Source organism: Salmo trutta, chromosome 13, assembly GCF_901001165.1.
Source record: "Salmo trutta chromosome 13, fSalTru1.1, whole genome shotgun sequence".
Classification (NCBI taxonomy): Eukaryota; Metazoa; Chordata; class Actinopteri; order Salmoniformes; family Salmonidae; genus Salmo; species Salmo trutta.
The window spans coordinates 43,075,575-43,096,417 of record NC_042969.1 but is presented as its reverse complement, the minus strand read 5'-3'; the positions used below and the strand labels follow the sequence as shown (position 1 = coordinate 43,096,417).

The following is a 20,843-nucleotide window of genomic DNA, read 5'->3' as shown; positions in this document are numbered from 1 at the left end:
CCCTCGCTTTGCTAGAAGCACTTCGCGCGTAAAGAACAGCACCGGTTCCCAAATTGTCAGTGTTCTGCAGCTGCGAATATCGCTCGGTAATTGGCGGAGAGCACATCAATCATGCGTTTAGCCGCACCCCTCCCCCCATTCAGCCAGTCTGGTGGCTGTTCCTGTGTGTTTACTACACGGACCACGCAGCAGCAGACACTTGGTTTCACATGCACCTAACTCACAACAGCTAGCGAGCTAAACACTTTATAGTTCCATCTGAAAGAGAATCTCCAACAATCCAACATGCCCAAGAGAAAGGTACGTAGTTTGGTGACTATTTAGAGAGGATTGTGAAATAAGAAAAGCAGGTAGCTATTGATAGCGTGCAAATGAATGTAGAGAGCCATCCCTTCTCCAACGATTAGTTAATTATAAACCTATTTCTTTGGAGAATTTACGGTATTTATTTGGAGGGTATTTTCTAAAAAATAATGTATTTTTGTGTGTTTTAAATGAATATTTTTTCTGATTGCTTGTGGGCTTAAAAGGCTGCTTTCCCCCCGGCAGTCGCTGTCCTTTGGGAAGCCAGAAGTCGCTCTCTGTCTCCATGTAGTTAAAGCACAACCAGCAGCCATGCTTTGCTGCCCAAGTCTCTCTCTCTTCTTCGACCTACCGAACAGAAACGCTTCAGTTACCGCCATTTTCCCCTCGATCCTCCCAAAATGGCCCCGAGAATTCTCGTTCGTATCTCTAGTTTCAATTCTGATCGTTAAAAGATGCAATCGTCGTCGTATTTCGATAAAAATGTATATTTTTTCTCTTTGTTCATGGTCCCAGGTGGCTGCAGTGTCGTGTCTCTACCGCCGGGCGGCGCTGCGGAGGCTTAACTCTGCTCCTCCCTCTTGCTTATCCCGTCCCGCGCCACTTTTCAAATCCTGCCTGAGCTCATAGAGAGAAGAGAGAGATGGAGAGAGTGGAGAAAGACAGACAGATACTTTAGGACCCCAACTTTCACTGTTACTGGTCCCAAAACATATAAACTGTTAACAAAACTCAAATATTACATTACAGTTCAATCTAATGGGTCTAAAAACACGTTTATTTTAACATTATCTATGACATTTTTACTTTTTTCTTGAAATTGAAAAGTTATCTGGGGTCTTCCTTGACAGTGAAGAAATATGTAATTTGAGCCACAGTAGACTGTTACTTGCTCTTATAAAAGCCAATAAAGTGTTGTTGTTGTGATAAGTTGTTTATTTGTGTTGTTTGTGTTTGTCCTCAGCAGGGAGCCGCTGGGGACACCAAGGAGGAGGTGAGACCGAGATCCTCGACTACAACTCATCCCCTATAATTACTATTCAATAAATGAACTCGTATTGTCAGCTCAGTTTCATCATAGTTGATCTCTGACAGCGTGTGTTTTTCTGTGGTGATATGTTTTCTCTTCCTCTTCCTGTTGCAGCCCCAGAGGAGATCCGCCCGGTTATCAGCGGTGAGACCAGCTACGATAGAGACATTATACACTACCTCATGACGCATCATATAACCTATACACTACCTTATCATGCATCATATAACCTATACACTACCTTATGACGCATCATATAACCTATACACTACCTTATCATGCATCATATAACATATACACTACCTTATGACGCGTCATATAACCTATACACTACCTTATCATATAACATATACACTACCTTATGACGCGTCATATAACCTGTACACTACCTTATGACGTGTCATATAACCTATACACTACCTTATGACGCGTCATATAACCTATACACTACCTTATGACGCGTCATATAACCTATACACTACCTTATGACGCGTCATATAACCTATACACTACCTTATGACGCTTCATATAACCTATACACTACCTTATGACGCGTCATATGACCTGTACACTACCTTATGACGCGTCATATGACCTGTACACTACCTTATGACGCGTCATATGACCTGTACACTACCTTATGACGCGTCATATGACCTGTACACTGCCTTATGACGCATCATATATCCTGTACACTGCGTGATGATGCATCATATGACCTGTACACTGCCTTATGACGCATCATATATCCTGTACACTGCCTGATGATGTATCATATGACCTGTTCACTACCTTATGACACATCCATATCCTCAGCTACAATCACTATACAATCATTTTACACTTGTACACATGTACTGTCTCTATATACAGCAGGTAATTACACATGTATTGTCTCTATATATACACCAAGTAATTACACATGTATTGTCTCTATATATAGCAGGTAGTTACACATGTATTATCACTCTATATAGCGGGTAGTTACACATGTATTATCACTCTATATAGCGGGTAGTTACACATGTATTATCACTCTATATAGCGGGTAATTACACATGTATTATCGCTATATACACCGGGTAATTACACATGTATTGTCTCTGTATACACCGGGCAATTACACATGTATTGTCTCTGTATACACCGGGCAATTACACATGTATTGTCTCTGTATACACCGGGCAATTACACATGTATTGTCTCTGTATACACCGGGCAATTACACATGTATTGTCTCTGTATACACCGGGCAATTACACATGTATTGTCTCTGTATACACCGGGCAATTACACATGTATTGTCTCTGTATACACCGGGCAATTACACATGTATTGTCTCTGTATACACCGGGCAATTACACATGTATTGTCTTTGTATACACCGGGCAATTACACATGTATTGTCTTTGTATACACCGGGCAATTACACATGTATTGTCTCTGTATACACCGGGCAATTACACATGTATTGTCTCTGTATACACCGGGCAATTACACATGTATTGTCTCTGTATACACTGGGCAATTACACATGTATTGTCTCTGTATACACCGGGCAATTACACATGTATTGTCTCTGTATACACCGGGCAATTACACATGCTAAATTAAACTCCGCTCCAACAGCCTGTACACCTTAATAACATCTGCTACAATAACTAAACCATATTATTAGACATGTTTTATAACTATACACCAGGTTGTTACACATGCTTTATAACTATACCCCAGGGTGTTACACATGCTTTATAACTATACCCCAGGGTATTACACATGCTTTATAACTATACCCCAGGGTATTACACATACTTTATAACTATACCCCAGGGTATAACACATGCTTTATAACTATACCCCAGGGTATTACACATGCTTTATAACTATACCCCAGGGTATTACACATGCGTTATAACTATACCTGAGGGTATTATATACTGATAGATTCCTTATTATGCATCTATTAGCCATGTACTAGCTTATAACCTGATAATATACTACACCCTAGTATTTCACATTTATAACTTCATAACATCTATCAATATAAACCAAACTCAGCTACAACCAGCTAATATCAATTTTATGAAACCGTTATAATCTCTGCTACAATCACTAAACCACATTATCACTGTAGACCTGCTTTATGATCTGTATACGACCATAAGCAAACAGGAAAACGCTCATCCAGAGGTGGCGCTCCTAGTGGCTGGGGACTTTAATGCAGGGAAACTCAAATCCGTTTTATCTCATTTCTACCAACATGTTAAATGTGCAACCAGAGGGGAAAAAACTCTGGACCACTTTTACTCCACACACAGAGACGCATACAAAGCTCTCCCTCGCCGTCCATTTGGCAAATCTGACCATAATTGTATCCTCCTGATTCCTGCTGACAAGTAAAAAATAGAAAGCAGGGAGCACCAGTGACTCAGTCAATAAGAAAGTGGTCAGATGAAGCAGGTGCTAAGCTACAGGACTGTTTTGCTAGCACATACTGGAATATGTTCCGGTATTCATCCAATGGCATTGAGGAGTACACCATATCAGTCACTGGCTTCATCAATAAGTGCATCGACAACGTCGTCCCCACAGTGACCATACGTACTCACATCCACAGCCGATGTAAGACCTTTAAACAGGTCAACATTCACAATGCCGCACGGCCAGACGGATTACCAGGATGTGTACTCCAAGCATGCGCTGACCAACTGGCAAGTGTCTTCATTGGCATTTTCAACGTGTCCCTGACTGAGTCTGTAATACCAACATGTTTCAAGCAGACCACCATAGTCCCTGTGCCCAAGAACACCAAGGTAACCTGCCTAAATGACTACTGACCCGTAGCACTCACGTCTGCTGCCATGAAGTGCTTTGAAAGGCTGGTCATGGGTCACATCAACACCATTATCCCAGAAACCCTAGACCCACTCCAATTTGCACACCGCCCCAACAGATCTACAAATGATGCAATCTCTATTGCAATCCACACAGCTCTTTCCCACCTGGACAAAAGGAACACCTATGTGAGAATGCTTTTCATTGACTACAGCTTAGTGTTCAACTCAGCTTAGTGCCCTCAAAACTCATCAATAAGCTAAGGAACCTGGGACTAAACACCTCTCTCTGCAACTGGATCCTGGACTTCCTGACTGGCCGCCCCCAGGTGGTAAGGGTAGGTAACAACACATCCGCCACGCTGATCCTCAACACAGGGGCCCCTCAGGGGTGCGTGCTCAGTCCCCTCCTGTACTCCCTGTTCATTCATGACTGCATGGCCAGGCACGACTCCAACACCATCATTAAGTTTGCCGATGACAACAGTGGTAGGCCTGATCACAGACAACGACGAGACAGCCTATAGGGAGGAGGTCAGATCTGATCGTATGGTGCAAGGACAACAACTTCTCCCTCAATGTGAGCAAGACAAAGGAGATGATTGTGGACTACAGGAAAAGGAGTCCATGATGGGGCTGCTGTGGAGCAGGTTGGGAGCAAAATTTTCCTTGGTGTCCACATCACCAACAAACTATAATGGTCCAAACACACCAAGACAGTCGTGAAGATGGCACGACAAAGCCTATTCCCCCTCAGGAGACTGAAAAGATTTGGCATGGGTCCTCAGATCCTCATAAGGTTCTATAGCTGCACCATCGAGAGCGTCCTGACTGGTTGCATCACTGCCTGGTATGGCAACTGTTCGGCCTCTGACCGCAAGGCACTACAGAGGGTAGTGCGAACGGCCCAGTACATCCCTGGGGCCAAGCTTCCTGCCATCCAGGACCTCTATACCAGGCGGTGTCAGAGGAAGGCCCTAAAAACGTTCTAAGACTCCAGCCACCCTAGTCATAGACTGTTCTCTCTGCTACCGCACGGCAAGCGGTACCGGAGCGCCAAGTCTAGGTCCAAAAGGCTTCTTAACAGCTTCAAGCCATAAGACTCCTGAACAGCTAATCAAAGGGCTACCCAGACCCCTCTTTTACGCTGCTGCTGCTTTATTATCAATGCATAATCACTTTAACTCTACCTACATGTACATATTACCTCAATTTCCTCAACTAACCTCAGTAACGTATGTCATAAGCGTCGTAATGATCGGACCAAACTGCAGCGGGGATGTGAATCATCTTCTTGATTTATTAAAGAAATGAACACTGAACAAAAGAACAACGAAAAACAGTCCTGTAAGGTACATAGACTATACATGGAACAACCACCCACAAACACAAGATAAAATAAACCCACTTAAATATGGCCTGCAATTAGAAGCAAGGACAACCAGCTGCTTCTAATTGGAGGTCGTTCCCAAAACTAACATAGAAATAGAAAAACTAGAAAACCCACATAGAAATAGAAAACAAACCAAAAACCCCGAAACACACAAAACAAACACCCCCTGCCACGCCCTGACCAAACTACAATAACAAATAACCCCTTTTTCTGGTCAGGACGTGACAGTACCCCCACCACCTGAAACAAAAACGAACAAAACAATAACCCCAAAATCAAGGGAGGGTGGCCACTGTCACCGACAGTTCCTGTGCTACACCCCCCTTCCCAAACCTCCCCCCACGGAGGTGGCTCCGGGCTTAATCCCCACTCTAACCTGTCCACCCCTGCTGAAGGCTCAGGGCTGTAGCCCGCAGCTGAAGGCTCTGGGCTGAGGGGCGACTCTGGCTGCGCCGGACTGGCGGGCGACTCTGGCTGCGCCGGACTGGCGGGCGACTCTGGCTGCGCCGGACTGTGGGACGTCGCCGGAAGCTCTAGACGGGGCACTGTCGCCGGAAGCTCTAGACGGGGCACTGTCGCCGGAAGCTCTAGACGGGGCACTGTCGCCGGAAGCTCTAGACGGGGCACTGTCGCCGGAAGCTCTAGACGGGGACTGCGCACTGAAAGCCTGATGCGTAGGACTGGCTTTGGAGGCGCCAGACTAGTGACACGCACCACAGGGCTAGTGCGAGGAGCAAGAACAGGACGTACTGGACTGGGCAGGCACACTGAAGGCCTGGTGCGTGGGGCTGGCTTTGGAGGCGCCAGACTAGTGACACGCACCACAGGGCTAGCGCGAGGAGCAGGAACAGGACGTACTGGACTGGGCAGGCGCACTAAAGGGCTAGTGCGAGGAGTAGGAACTGGATACATGGGGCCTTGACTATGCACTGGAGGTCTGAAGCGCACAGTCTGCCCAACCTGTCCTGGCTGGATTTTTTCTGTAGCCCGACACGGGCGGAGTACTGTCACAGGGCGAACTGGGCTGTGCTGAGGCAAGATGGCTGCCGTGCGTAGAGCAGGCGCAGGGTAGCCTGGGCCCAGGAGACGCACTGGTGGCCAGATGTATTGCGCAGGCATACTTCTCCCTGGCTGGATGCCCACTCTAGCACGGCACCTGCGGGGGGCTGGTATCGCTCGCACCGGACTGTGCGTGCGGATGGGCGAGACCTTGCGCACTTCCGCATAGAACGGTGCTCTCATCGCCGAACGCTCCCCATAATAAGCATGGGGAGTTGGCTCAGGTCTATTGGCTAGGTTAGGCAATCTTCCCGTGTGCCCCCCCCAAAAATGTTTTGGGGGGGCTGCCTCTCAGGCTTCCTTGCCAGCCGTGTTCCCGCATAACGTTCCCGGTCCTCTCCAGCCTTCCTCCATGGTCCTTCTCCAGCTAGTATCTCCTCCCAGGTCCATGACTCCTTATACTCCTCCTGCTGCTCCTTCCTCCTCTGCTTGGTCCTCTTATGGTGGGTGGTTCTGTCATAAGCGTCGTAATGATCGGACCAAACTGCAGCGGGGATGTGAATCATCTTCTTGATTTATTAAAGAAATGAACACTGAACAAAAGAACGACGAAAAACAGTCCCGTAAGGTACATAGACTATACATGGAACAACCACCCACAAACACAAGAGAAAATAAACCCACTTAAATATGGCCTCCAATTAGAAGCAACGACAACCTGCTGCTTCTAATTGGAGGTCGTTCCCAAAACTAACATAGAAATAGAAAAACTAGAAAACCCACATAGAAATAGAAAACATAGAACATAAACCAAAAACCCCGAAACACACAAAACAAACACCCCCTGCCACACCCTGACCAAACTACAATAACAAATAACCCCTTTTTCTGGTCAGGACGTGACAGTGTACCCCCGCACATTGACTCTGTACCGGTACCCGCTGTATATAGCCTCACTATTGTTATTTTACTGCTGCTGTTAAATTATTTGTTACTTTTTATTTTCTATTTTTTCTTAACTTCTTAAAGCATTGTTGGTTAAAGGCTTGTAAGCAAGCATTTCACTGTAAGGTCTACACCTGTTGTATTCGGCACATGTGACGAATACAATTTGATTTGACATGGCAGCTAATTCCACATGTATTACATACGAACCCTTCTTAAAGCATCATACACTACTACACGTATCACCTCTAAACCAGCTAATTCCACATGTATTACATATTTAACAGGTTACAGAACTCTGAACCAGTTTATAACTCTCAGTAATGTCCCACTGAAGCCCTAGCTCCTATTGGTCAGTAGAACTAGGAATGATCAGTGGTTGTAGAACACATGAGACTGATGTTTGTTCTCTCTCTCTCCAGAAGCCAGCCCCAGCCAAGGCTGAACCCAAGGCCAAGAAGGAGAAACCAGCAAAGGTAAGAGAACAGAACTACAAACCCCAGGGTTGCACATAATAGAACTACAATCGCTAGAGCAATCATATTACAGAACTTCAAACTTCAGGGTTGCACATAATATACTGAACCAAAATATAAACACAACATGCAACAATTCAAAAGATTTGACAGTTACAGTTCATAGAAGGAAATCAGTCAATTGAAATATATTCATTATGCCCTAATCTATTGATTTCACATGACTGGGCAGTGGCGCAGGCGTGGGTGGGCCTGGGAGAGCATAAGCCCACCCACTTGGGAGCTAGGTCCACCCACTTGGGAGTCAGGTCCAGCCAATCAGAATTAGTTTTTCCCCCAAAAAGGTCTTTATTACAGACAGAAATACTCCTCAGCAGCCTCCTTCCACTCCTCAGATGATCCCGCAGGTGAAGAAGCCGGATGTGGAGGTCCTGGGCTGGTGTGGTTACATGTGGTCTGCGGTTGTGAGACCGGTTGGGCGTACTGCCAAATTCTCTAAAACGACTTTGGAGGCGGCTTATGGTAGAGAAATTCTCTGGCAACAACTCTGTTGGACATTCCTGGAGTCAGCATGCCATTTGCACGCTCCCTCAACTTGAGACATCTGTGGTATTGTTGTGTGACCAAAATAAAAAGGTGCCCTTTTATTGTCACCAGCACAAGGCTCACCTATGTAATTATCATGCTGTTTTGAGATAAATAAGCTTTTTGTGCATATGGAACATTTCTGGGACATTTTATTTCAGCTCATGAAACATTGGACTTTACACTTTACATGTTGTGTTTATATTTTTGTTCAGTATAGAACTCTAGAGCAATTGCATTACAGAACTACAAACCCCAGAAGCATCGCAAAAAACAGAACTATAAACCCACTCTCTAGAAAGAGCAGGCATATAGTAGTCATGGTACATATTTTTTACATTTTTAAGCGTAACCTTTGTTTAACTAGGCAAGTCAGTTAAGAACAATTTCTTATTTACAATGACGTCCTACACTGGCCAAAACCGGACGAAGCTGGATCAATTATGCGCCGCCCTATGGAACTCCCAATCACGGCCAGTTGTGATACAGCCTGGAATCGAACCAGGGTCTGTAGTGACGCCTCAAGCACTGAGATACAGTGCCTTAGACCGCTGTGCCATTCGGGAGCCCAGTATAGATGAGGATAATGTTAAGGATAATGTCTGTTATCCCCCCATCCAGAAAGAGAAGGCTGTGAATGACAAGAAGGAGGAGAAGAAAACTAAGAAGGCAGCAGCGAAGGAGAACGCAGAGGCCGCTGAGGAGAACCACTCTGAGAACGGAGGCGCTAAGACCAACCAGGTAATATACATTACTATACTGTACACTACTGTACACTGCTATACTGTACACAACTGTACTAAAGTTTGGACACCTACTCATTCAAGGGTTTTTCTTTATTTTTATTATTTTCTACATTGTAGAATAATAGTAAAGACATCAAAACTATTAAATAACACATAAGCAATCATGTAGTAACCAAAAAAGTGTTAAACAAATCAAAATATATTTTAGATTCTTTTAAGTAGCCACCTTCTGCGGTCCAACTCATCCCAAACCATCGCATTTGGATTGAGGTTGGGTGATTGTGGAGGCCAGGTCATGTGATGCAGCAGTCCATCACTCTCCTTCTTGGTCAAATAGCCCTTACACAGCCTGGAGGTGTGTTGGGTCATTGTCCTGTTGAATAACAAATTGTAGTCCCACTAAGCCCAAACCAGATGGGATGGCATATCACTGCAGAATGCTGTGGTAGCCATGCTGGTTAAGTGTGCCTTGAATTCTAAATAAATCACTAACAGTGTCACCAGCAAAAACCATTACACCACCTCCTCCATGCTTCACGGTGGGAACCACACATGCTGAGATCATCCGTTCACCTACTCTGCGTCTCACAAAGACACGGCGGTTGGAACCAAAAATCTCAAATTTGGACTCATCAGATCAAAGGACAGATTTCCACCGGTCTAATGGCCTTTGCTCGTGTTTCTTGGACCAAGCAAGTCTGTTCTTCTTATTGATGCCCTTTAGTAGTGGTTTCTTTGCAGCAATTCGACCATGAAGGCCTGATTCACACAGTCTCCTCTGATCAGTTGATGTTGAGATGTGTCTGTTACTTGAACTCTGTGAAGCATTTATTTGGGTTGCAATTTCTGAGGCTGGTAACAAATGAACTTATCCTCTGCAGCAGAGGTAACTCTGGGTCTTACTTTCCTGTGGCGGTCCTCATGAGAGCCAGTTTCATCATAGCGCTTGATGGTTTTCGCGACTGCACTTGAAGAAACTTTCAAGTTTCTGAAATTTTCCGGATTGACTAACCATGTCTTAAAGCAAGGGGGGGCAAAGAGCGTCCTGCCGGGCACTTCAATCCGGCCCGAGAGACATAAAACATTTAATTTTTACGCATAACATTTTTTTTTTTAAATCTCCCCAATTTCATGGTATCCAATTGGTAGTTAGTCTTGTCCCATCGCTACAACTCCTGTACGGACTCGGTAGAGGCGAATGTCAAGAGCCGTGCGTCCTCCGAAACACGACCCAGCCGCACTGCTTCTTGACACAATCCCCGCTTAACCCAAAAGCCAGCCGCATCAATGTGTCAGTGGAAACACCGTACACCTGGCGACCGTGTCAGTGTGCATGCGCCTGGCCAGCCACAGTAGTCGCTGGAGTTCGATGGGACAAGGAAATCTCGGCCTGCCTAACCCGGACGACGTTGGGCCAATTGTTCACCGCCTCATGGGTCTCCCAGTCACGGCTAGCTGTGACACAGCCTGAGATCAAACCCGGGTCTGTAGTGACGCCTCAAGCACTGCGATGTAGTGCCTTAAACCACTGCGGCACTCGGGAGGCCCCCGCAAATTGATATTAACAAACAATTGGTCCCCCAAAAAATGGGTCCCTCAGTTGAATTTCAAAATCCCGATGTGGCCCTCGAGCCAAAAAGTTTGCCCACCCCGTCTTAAAGTAATGATGGACTGCCGTTTCTCTTTGCTTATTTGAGCTGTTGTTGCCATAATATGGACTTGGTCTTTTACCAAATAGGGCTCTTCTGTATACCACCCCTACCTGTCTCAACACAACTGATTTATGGAATGTCGTTTGGGTCTTTGCTATGGAATGCCGTTTGGGTCTTTGCTATGGAACGCCGTTTGGGTCTTTGCTATGGAACTCCGTTTGGGTCTTTGCTATAGAACGCCGTTTGGGTCTTTGCATGTCAAAAAATATACACGTCAAATAACACTATTTGACGTGTCAAATAAGCTTATTGACCAATCAGGACCTGATATGACTGCACGTCACAATAATTGAACACGTTCATACATTTTTGACGTAGTTATTACACATTGATTACACTCACTCGTGTTTCATATGTCACAATGATTCACCGATACGTATGCTATGATGCTGGTAAAGTTTTGTCTCGCACACCTGCCGCTGCCGCACGAGCGCAGACACACTTCCCCTAGCTCTGGACAGTGCTGGTCATAAAAAGCTAGCTAGCTGATGGATGCAAACAATGTTCTTCCCCAAAAACATAGCAAAACAACATCTGTTTCAGTAGCTATAGTTAGCTAACTATCTAGCTGGGTGTCATCTAAAATACCCCTAATTAATAAGACAGTTCTTATTTGATTAATGGTGGTCGGACCCACCTAATGTGAAGCTAGCCACAATAAGGATTAACCACAATAGTGCGATTTGCGGTTTACTTTCAAAATAAACGTCTCTCAATGAAAGTAATGCAAATAATACAAATAGTGGAATCATGACATAATTGAATAGATCATGCTAAACAAGGTTGGAATGTCCTTATATAAATTCAACAAAAGACAATAATTTGACAAATCTATTGAAATCACACTGGATATATTATACTTTAGAATTGCATTGGGGGCATACTTATTTCACTGTACAGCCTTACCTATGGATTGTGGATCAATGACAGTCTACTCAGTGACACCCAGAGAACATTGGTGTCGTACCTCTTGTTGCAGGACTCTGAAACCACTATGAATTGAGCTACGTTTATTGTATCAGTCAACCTACTAAGTGTATTGAACACTATTCCAGGAGAAAAACTACAATGTGGATGTTTTGGTGCCTTTGGGGGACTTTGGGGAAAATAATCACCTGGGTACTGAGTAGACTGATAACCGTGGTCCCGTGTGGCTCAGTTGGTAGAGCATGGTGTTTGCAACGCCAGGGTTGTGGGTTCGATTCCCACGAGGGACCAGTACGGAGAAAAAAATTATGAAATGTATGCATTCACTACTGTAAGTCGCTCTGGATAAGAGCGTCTGCTAAATGACTAAAATGTAAATGTAATACCCCATTTCATTGATCATCCCCAATCGTTAGTTAAGGCTGTACCAATGTCAATACCCATAATAGGCTGACTGGGGAGGTGATTTCCCACAGTCAAAGTCCCGCAATAAGAGCTATGATGCTAATATTTGCGTAAACTCTTCACAATTGTGTTCTGTGGGTGTCACCGAGTAGACTGATACCCAATTTCATTGCTCCACATTCCAACACCAACCTTGTTTAACATTATCTAGTATAAATATGGCATGATTCCACCAATTGTAACCTTCTACGTCACTTTCAAAGATAAACTTTTATTTTGAAGGCGAACAGCAAAGTCCACTGTTGTGGTTATTCCTCATTGTGGCTAGCTTCACAACACGTAACCCAGTCCGGTAAAGCCATTGTAGCCAGATGACGCTAGCTGGCTGCTTATAACGTTAGTTTTGGGCAACAGGATTAAGTAGCTGGTTAGCTTGTTATTTCAATAGGAGAACAACAAGTGGCTACCTAGCTAATACTTACTCACAAGGATTCCTAAATCAATGCTAAGAATAATGAAAATGACTAGTTTCTACTGGTCATTGTTTTCAGGCTGGTTGCATTGGCGCTAGCTATGTACCAAGCTAAAGCTAGCTAATTACCCCAGAAGTTGCTGATAACATCTGTATCAAAGATATTAGCAAACATGTTTGATCCTGCTCATTTGATCCTGATCTAATTTCAAATGCTCACAAGGACGTTTTCCCATTCGGTGGAATAAATAATGCCTTATTACCAACGCCCTATTGTACAGCTTTGACAGTGATCGTAATGGTGGCGCTTGGCTTGCACATGCAAATTCAGCACACACAACATTCTAGAATATAATTGCGTTATTTGACGTGTATCTTTTTTGACATGCAAAGACCCAAACGGTGTTCCATGCTGATTGGCTCAAACACATTGAGGGAAAAAAATCCACAAATTAACTTTCAACAAGGCACACCTGTTAATTCAAATGCATTCCAGAGTGTGCAAAGCTGTCATCAAGGCAAAGGGTGGCTACTATGAAGAATCTGTAATATAAAATGGTTTTTGGGGTTAGTACATGATTTCATGTGTTATTTCATAGTTTTGATGTCTTCACTATTATTCTACAATGTAGAAAATAGTAAAAATAAAGAAACCCTGGAATGAGTAGGCGTGTCAGCTTTTGACTGGTGCTGTACACTGTACACTACTGTACAATATATGACTATACTATACACTACTGCTCTATATATTACTCTACTGTACACTATACACTACTGTACTGTACACTACTACACTGTAGACTACAGTACACTACCATACTATACACTGCTATACTATACACCATGCTTTACACTACTGTACTGTGCACTACTGTACACAACTATACACTTCTATGCTATACACTACTATATTATACACTACTATACACTTCTATTCTATTCACTACTATACACTACTATACACTGTACTATACTCTACCATACACTACTCTACCATACACTACTATACGATACTATGCACTACTGTAGACTACTATACACTACTGTACTATACACTACTATAATATACACTACTGTACTATACACTACTATACTATACACTTCTATACTGTACACTTCTATACACTACTGTACTATACACTTCTATTCTATACACTACTATACTACACACTGCTATACACTTCTATACTGTACACTTCTATACACTACTATACTACACACTGCTATACACTACTATGCTATACACCTCTATACTATACACTACTATACTATGCACTTCTATTCTATACAATGCTATACTACACACTGCTATACACTTCTATTCTATACACTACTATACTACACACTGCTATACACTACTGCGCTATACTCTGCTATACTATTCACATCTATACACTATTACTATACACTACTATACTATACACTACTATACTATACACTACTATACATTACTATACACTACTATACTATACACTACTATACATTACTCTACTATACATGACTATACTATACACGACTATACTATACACTACTATACTATACACTACTATACATGACTATACTATACACTACTATACACTACTATACTATACATTACTATACGATACACTTCTATTCTATACACTACTATACTAAACACTGCTATACACTACTGCGCTATACTCTGCTATACTATTCACATCTATACACTTACTATACACTACTATACTATACATTACTATACACTACTATACACTACTATACTATACACTACTATACATTACTATACTATACACTACTATACTATACTATACACTACTATACTATACACTACTATACATTACTATACTATACACTACTATACATTACTCTACTATACACTACTATACTATACACTACTATACTATACACTACTATACATTACTATACTATACACTACTATACATTACTCTACTATACACTACTATACATGACTATACTATACACTACTATACATGACTATACTATACACTACCATACATGACTATACTATACACTACTATACTATACACTACTATACATGACTATACTATACTATACATTACTATACGATACACTACTATACTATACACTACTTTATAAACTGGGTGTTTTGACCCTTGAATGCTGATTGGCTGACATCCGTGGTATGTCAGACCTATACCATAGGTATGAGAACATTTATTTTACTGCTCTAATTACGTTGGTAACCAGTTTATAATAGCAATAAGGCACCTCGGGGGTTTGTGATATATGGCCAATATACCACGGCTAAGGGCTGTATCCAGGCACTCCGCGATGCGTCATGCATAAGAACAGCCCTTAGCCGTGGTATATTGGCCGTATATCACACCCCCTCGGGCCTTATTGCTTATGTACACTACTAGGAGGAACTAGAAAGACATCATGGACTGTAGGGGACATGAGGCTGGTCATAAAGGGACATTAGAAGACATTGGTCAGCTTGATGGCAGAGATAAGCTCCTGCTTAGGATGAGAAACTACCAACAGGAATGTCAGGTTGTTATACTGACCTCTAACCTCTGACCCTGCAGATTGAGGATGCTCCCGAGGCGGAGAAGGAGGAAGCCAAGTCTGAGTAGCAACACTGCCAACCCCTGACGCCTAACCTCCGACCCCAACCCTTCCCACCAGCCTGCCCCAGTGTTCGTGGTCCCCCTCCAAGACATATTGTTAACAGAGGAATATTTTTATCAGTGATTTTATAAGTATACTATCTACTATCCGTACAGATTTTTAGCACAAAGCAAAGCTGAGTAATATAATGTAGATCTGCAGTGGTCATATCAACAAAGTGTCTGCAGGCAAGATGAACACACTAAAATCTTTTTTAATTAAACAGCATTTCATGATTGTGTAGGAAGCAAAGCGCGTCCCGTCCCATAGTGAGTTGTGTTCCTGTGCCCCCCTCCTCCACAGTTGGTTCTCCTAGGGTTCTACCTTATTCCTGGTTAATTAACGGTTCTCCCTGACGTTCCCTTGCTTTGTCTAAATGTTCCTGTTTTTACATTAAACATGTTCTAAGCGTGTTGAAAGTGTGTTGTCCAATAAAAAAGAGGAAGAGGATCATGAGAAACATTCTGGACAGAGTGACATGCGTGTCTCCTAGGCGACCCTGTAACAGTGACATGCGTGTGTCTCCTAGGCGACCCTGTAACAGTGACATGCGTGTGTCTCCTAGGCGACCCTGTAACAGTGACATGCGTGTGTCTCCTAGGCGACCCTGTAACAGTGACATGCGTGTGTCTCCTAAGCGACCCTGTAACAGTGACATGCTTGTCTCCTAGGCGACCCTGTAACAGTGACATGCTTGTCTCCTAGGCGACCCTGTAACAGTGACATGCTTGTCTCCTAGGCGACCCTGTAACAGTGACATGCGTGTGTCTCCTAGGCAACCCTGTAACAGTGACATGCTTGTCTCCTAGACGACCCTGTAACAGTGACATGCGTGTGTCTCCTAGGCGACCACGGCAGTAGTGTGTGACAGCTCTCCATCTTGCTGGTTTTCTAAACACATGTTTTTTTTAGATGAGCGGTTCTCTGACGTGTCTGTCCCTCTGATGTTCTGGAATTCTCCAATAAAACAAGTCCTGTGAATTTTCCTCAAAACTTTGTTGTCGTTATTCCATCCCCCGTTCTAGTTGGGTCTTAATTCTAGTTTTTATTATGTGTGAAGGCTGTTGCAGTTGTGTTTTAGTTCTGTTGTGGCTTCACTCACAAGTATGGAACTAGCTCCTGACTAATCCAGCAGGAAACACATTAATCCTACTCCTGGATTCTCCATTGATCATGCTGTTTAGTCCAGGACTAGGACCTACAGTGTTAATGTTAACCCCATTTTACCTCACAGCTGCTCTTAGGTGAAATGCTCTATGGCGGTGTATAGACAGAGAAAAGCCTGGGTCGCTGGCTCAATGCATTTATAACATGAATACTTTACCTCTGAGATAAATCTACCAACTGATACCTTTGACAAAATAAATAAAAAGAGGGAAGGAAGAAGAAACTGAAGGAAGTATTGCATTGTAAACGATTATTCGAAGAGCAGGCTCCATTTTGTCTCTTGGTTGTGAAGAGTGTAGTTATGTTTATGATCACTAGGTGTCAGGATTGTCCTGTATCAGCTAGCTGTGAGAACAGTGCCAATTTTCTCTGCAGAGGGCTAAGAATTAGTGTGGCAGCACTAGTGTGGCAGCAGGCCAAACAAACAATGACACCTGATTCAACTAATCATCAAATCCTGTTCATCAATGAGGAATATATTAGTTGTGTGACTGCTTGGCTGGAACAAAATCCTACACCCACACTGACACAGTTGAGTTAGAATGAGGAAGCCATATACATAGAATTACTAGTTAATGAAGTTGGTGAAGCTACTCTGAAAGTATAGTTGACCAATTACTTCCTACTGGAAGAAGTTAAGATACACTAAAGCTACCCTTAATGATGCGCTATGCAGAAATCACTCCGCCTTACGCTCGTCATATGTGGCAGGGCTTGGAAAACTATTACGGACTACAAAGGGAAAGCCAGACGTGAGCTCCACAGTGATGCGATCCTACCAGATGAGCTAAATGCCTTTTATGCCTGTTTCGAGGCAAGCAACACTGAAGCATGCATGAGAGCACCAGCTGTTCCGGACGACTGTGTGATAACGCTTTCGGTAGCTGATGTGAGCAAGACCTTTAATCATGTCAACATCCACAAAGCCGCGGGGCCAGACGGATTACAAGGACTTGTACTCAAAGCATGCGTGGACCAACTGGCAAGTGTCTAAACTGACATTTTCGACCTCTCCCTGACAGAGTCTGTAATGTCTACTTGTTTCAAGCAGATGTCACAACGTGGCCCTCTTTGGGTTCAGCGAGCACCATCCCCCTTGCTCTGCACCATCCCCCTCTCTCTCTCTCTCAACATCTCTCTCTCTTCCCCCTACACCCAGGCTCTGTTAGGCAGGTCATAAATTCCTAGAGGAGTTTCTCTCCTCATGGCCAGGCAGTGTAGAGAGAGAAGGTTTCACAGGAGAACAAAGGAACCTTATTCTCCATCATAGAACTTGAGAACTGAACAATGTCCATGTTTTGGAGTATGTGTACACGGTCGGGGGAGAATCCAGCTACAAACTGGTCCGTTTTGTACAATTTTGTGAAACTCATGAGAGACGATACAGCCACATTACCATAACTCTGTTTATACAAGAGTCTCCGTTGTGAAGCTTGCATCTAATTGTTGTATAAAATGAATGAGTAAAGATAAAACTATTTGTGAAATTATGTAATGTGATTTTAAACTGTTTAATGAAAGAGAATCCAATTCCCTTTAAAGTTTAACTAAATCATTGGCCCACCCCATGAGCACAGACATTGGTCTGGCATCATGGGACAGCCCCTTTCTACTGTTACGAATATAACCCCCACCTGGAGGAATTCCCTTCGGACCAGCTTACCTTGATTACCACGAGAGGGCTAAGGTTTGAGTAGAGACCAGTACCTCATCACAGAGGGAGCTAAGGTTTGAGTAGATTGCTGAATCTTTTAACCATACCACGTGGTTAAACTGAGACTATCGATCCGACAGAATAAGAGCAAATCTTTGATAGTAATTACTAGTCTGCAGCTAGAAATTCAATACCATCGAATGCGAAGGCCGACAACCGCCAAAACATCTATTCCAATAACAACATTTCTGAATGTTACTCTGAAGTAGCCATTTTAACCAAAGACTCCAGGGACACAGAGAGAGCGGCGGATGAACTTCCAACAGATCACGACGACACACTGAGCGTAAATATATATATTGATTGCAATTATTCCCAAATGAGTGAGCGTTCATGTGCAAAGGATTAGCATTTCAATGGTTATAATTCTCAACTTTGTAGTGTCTTTTATCTTTCACGCCCTTCTCAGTCTCTTTGTCTACCAAGCCGCCATGCCGGTTTAGACCACTAGGGCACATCCCCTATCATTTCCTTGTAACCATATCTACTTTGTTTGTATGTGCATTTCTGTGATTATTTAGATAGTTAATAAATAAATGATTGAGACAATTGATGTATGGATGATTCATAGTGAAGACTGGGTTCGTGCAGATAACCAACAATTTACGACGTTTGGAATGAGACTAACGCGAGGTAAAGAATAACTCATTAATTTGAAGACTGATTGATCAGATATTAAAATATCTGAAAAGTTGTATTAGGAAAATTATAACTTTGTAATCTGAATATTTTCCTTGGTGCCCCGACTTCCTAGTTAATTACATTTACATGATTAGAATAATCACGTAATAATAATTACAGAGAATTGATTTGATAAAATAAGTCTTCAGTTTAATGATGCCAAAGACACGACACAGACCACCATAGTCCCTGTGCCCAAGGAAGCGAACGTAACCTGCCTAAATGATTACCCGCCCCGTAGCACTCATGTCAGTAGCACTCACGTCAGTAGCACTCACGTCCGTAGCACTCACGTCAGTAGCACTCACATCAGTAGCACTCAAGTCAGTAGCCATGAAGTGCTTTGAAAGGCTGGTCTCACATCAACAGCATCATATCGGATACCCTAACCCACTCCAGCGGAGTCAAAGGACCACAGCAAGAGGAGCAAGACAATCAACGATGGTCGCATGTCACGAGCCGTGGAAGCCGAAGACAGCGACTTCTCTCAAAGCAGTCTACACTCCCAACGAGAGGCCCGGAGAGGATACAAACAACGAATAGTTTTGCAGTCCTGGAGCTTGATCTTCCTGCATCTTCGTCGCTGGGGGTGCTGTGTCTGCGGCCTCAGTGCCTACAACTACGAAGTCAACGTCAACAACCTTCCGTCCCTGCTCTGGATCGAGCGGGGCTTCTCCATCTGTCTGAGGTCTGCCACAGGCACTGGGAGCAACGGGCTCAAGTTTTCCTGCCTCTCACTCGTCCATAAAGGGTTCTCCGAATACTGGGCGGATTTCCTCGTCCTTCTTGCCAGCCGTGATTCTGGGCAGCTCCATGGTAAGAAATGTGATCGTTCCTGGTGCAAAAACAATGTCCTTTCATGGAGCTCAAGTAAATAACATTACTAAGCTGCTCCCGAATGTACTATGCCAGGGTTTTAATGACATTATGAAGGGCAGTTCTGAAAAGTTGAAACTGGATTTTAAAGAGTTAATTGACTCTGCTAAACACTAACAAAAGACCCATCATATATGGCCCTGTGCCCTCTCTGAATCGTGGCTTTGAATGCTTTAGCAGGATTCTTTCTCTTCACAACTGGCTACGTGATTATTGTAGATCAATGGGTGTAACTTTTGTTGACATTTTTGATACTTTTTGGAAACAAAACATGTTTTATAAGGAGGATGGGATCCACCCAAGTCATGTGTGCTCCTGGATCCTTTCACAGCAATATAAGGCTGCGTTGAGACAATGACTTATCAGTGACCCAAGTTCAGCTTGTCACGTTCTGACCAGTAAAGGGGTCATTTGTTATTGTATTTTGGTCAGGACGTGGCAGGGGGGTATTTGTTTTATGTGGTTCGGGGTGTGTGTTTATGTAGAGGGGTGTTTGGTTTGAGTATTCCGGGGTTTTTGGGTTATGTTCTATGTGTCGTATTCTAGGTTCTATCTATGTTGTGTATTTCTTTGTGTTGGCCTGGTATGGCTCTCAATCAGGAACAGTTGTACATCGTTGTTGCTGATTGAGAGTCATACTTAGGTAGCCTGTTTCCACCTGTCCCTTTGTGGGAAGTTGTATTCGTGCACTGCTATGTTTAGCCTGCAGAACTGTTAGCTGTCGTTCGTTTTTTCGTTTTGTTGTTTTTGTGTGGTGTTCGTAATAAAATAAATATGAGCATTCACGTACCCGCTGCATTTTGGTCCACTTCCTACGACGACCGTTACAGAACTTCCCACCACCAATGGACCAAGCAGCGGGGTAAGGAGCAAAAGAGGAATTATGTGGACTATTCGGAGACTTGGACATGGGAGGAGATCCTGGATGGGGCAGGACCATGGCA

General features: G+C 43.4%; 1 protein-coding gene across 2 annotated transcripts; it reads left to right on the top strand.

Moving 5' to 3' along the window:
• The first annotated feature begins 143 nt into the window (after positions 1-143).
• Positions 144-16,454, top strand: LOC115205804 (non-histone chromosomal protein HMG-14A). 2 transcript variants are annotated; one of them, XM_029772120.1, is made up of 6 exons: positions 144-300; positions 1,268-1,297; positions 1,448-1,477; positions 7,927-7,980; positions 9,187-9,306; positions 15,380-16,454. In XM_029772120.1, exons 1-6 carry the CDS (start codon positions 286-288, stop codon positions 15,425-15,427), a joined length of 297 nt encoding a protein of 98 aa, XP_029627980.1. In that variant the 5' UTR covers positions 144-285; the 3' UTR covers positions 15,428-16,454. The 2 variants fall into 2 exon arrangements, with proteins under 2 accessions (XP_029627980.1, XP_029627981.1); XM_029772121.1 differs by having other exon boundaries at positions 158-300; positions 1,271-1,297.
• The last annotated feature ends 4,389 nt before the right edge of the window (positions 16,455-20,843 follow it).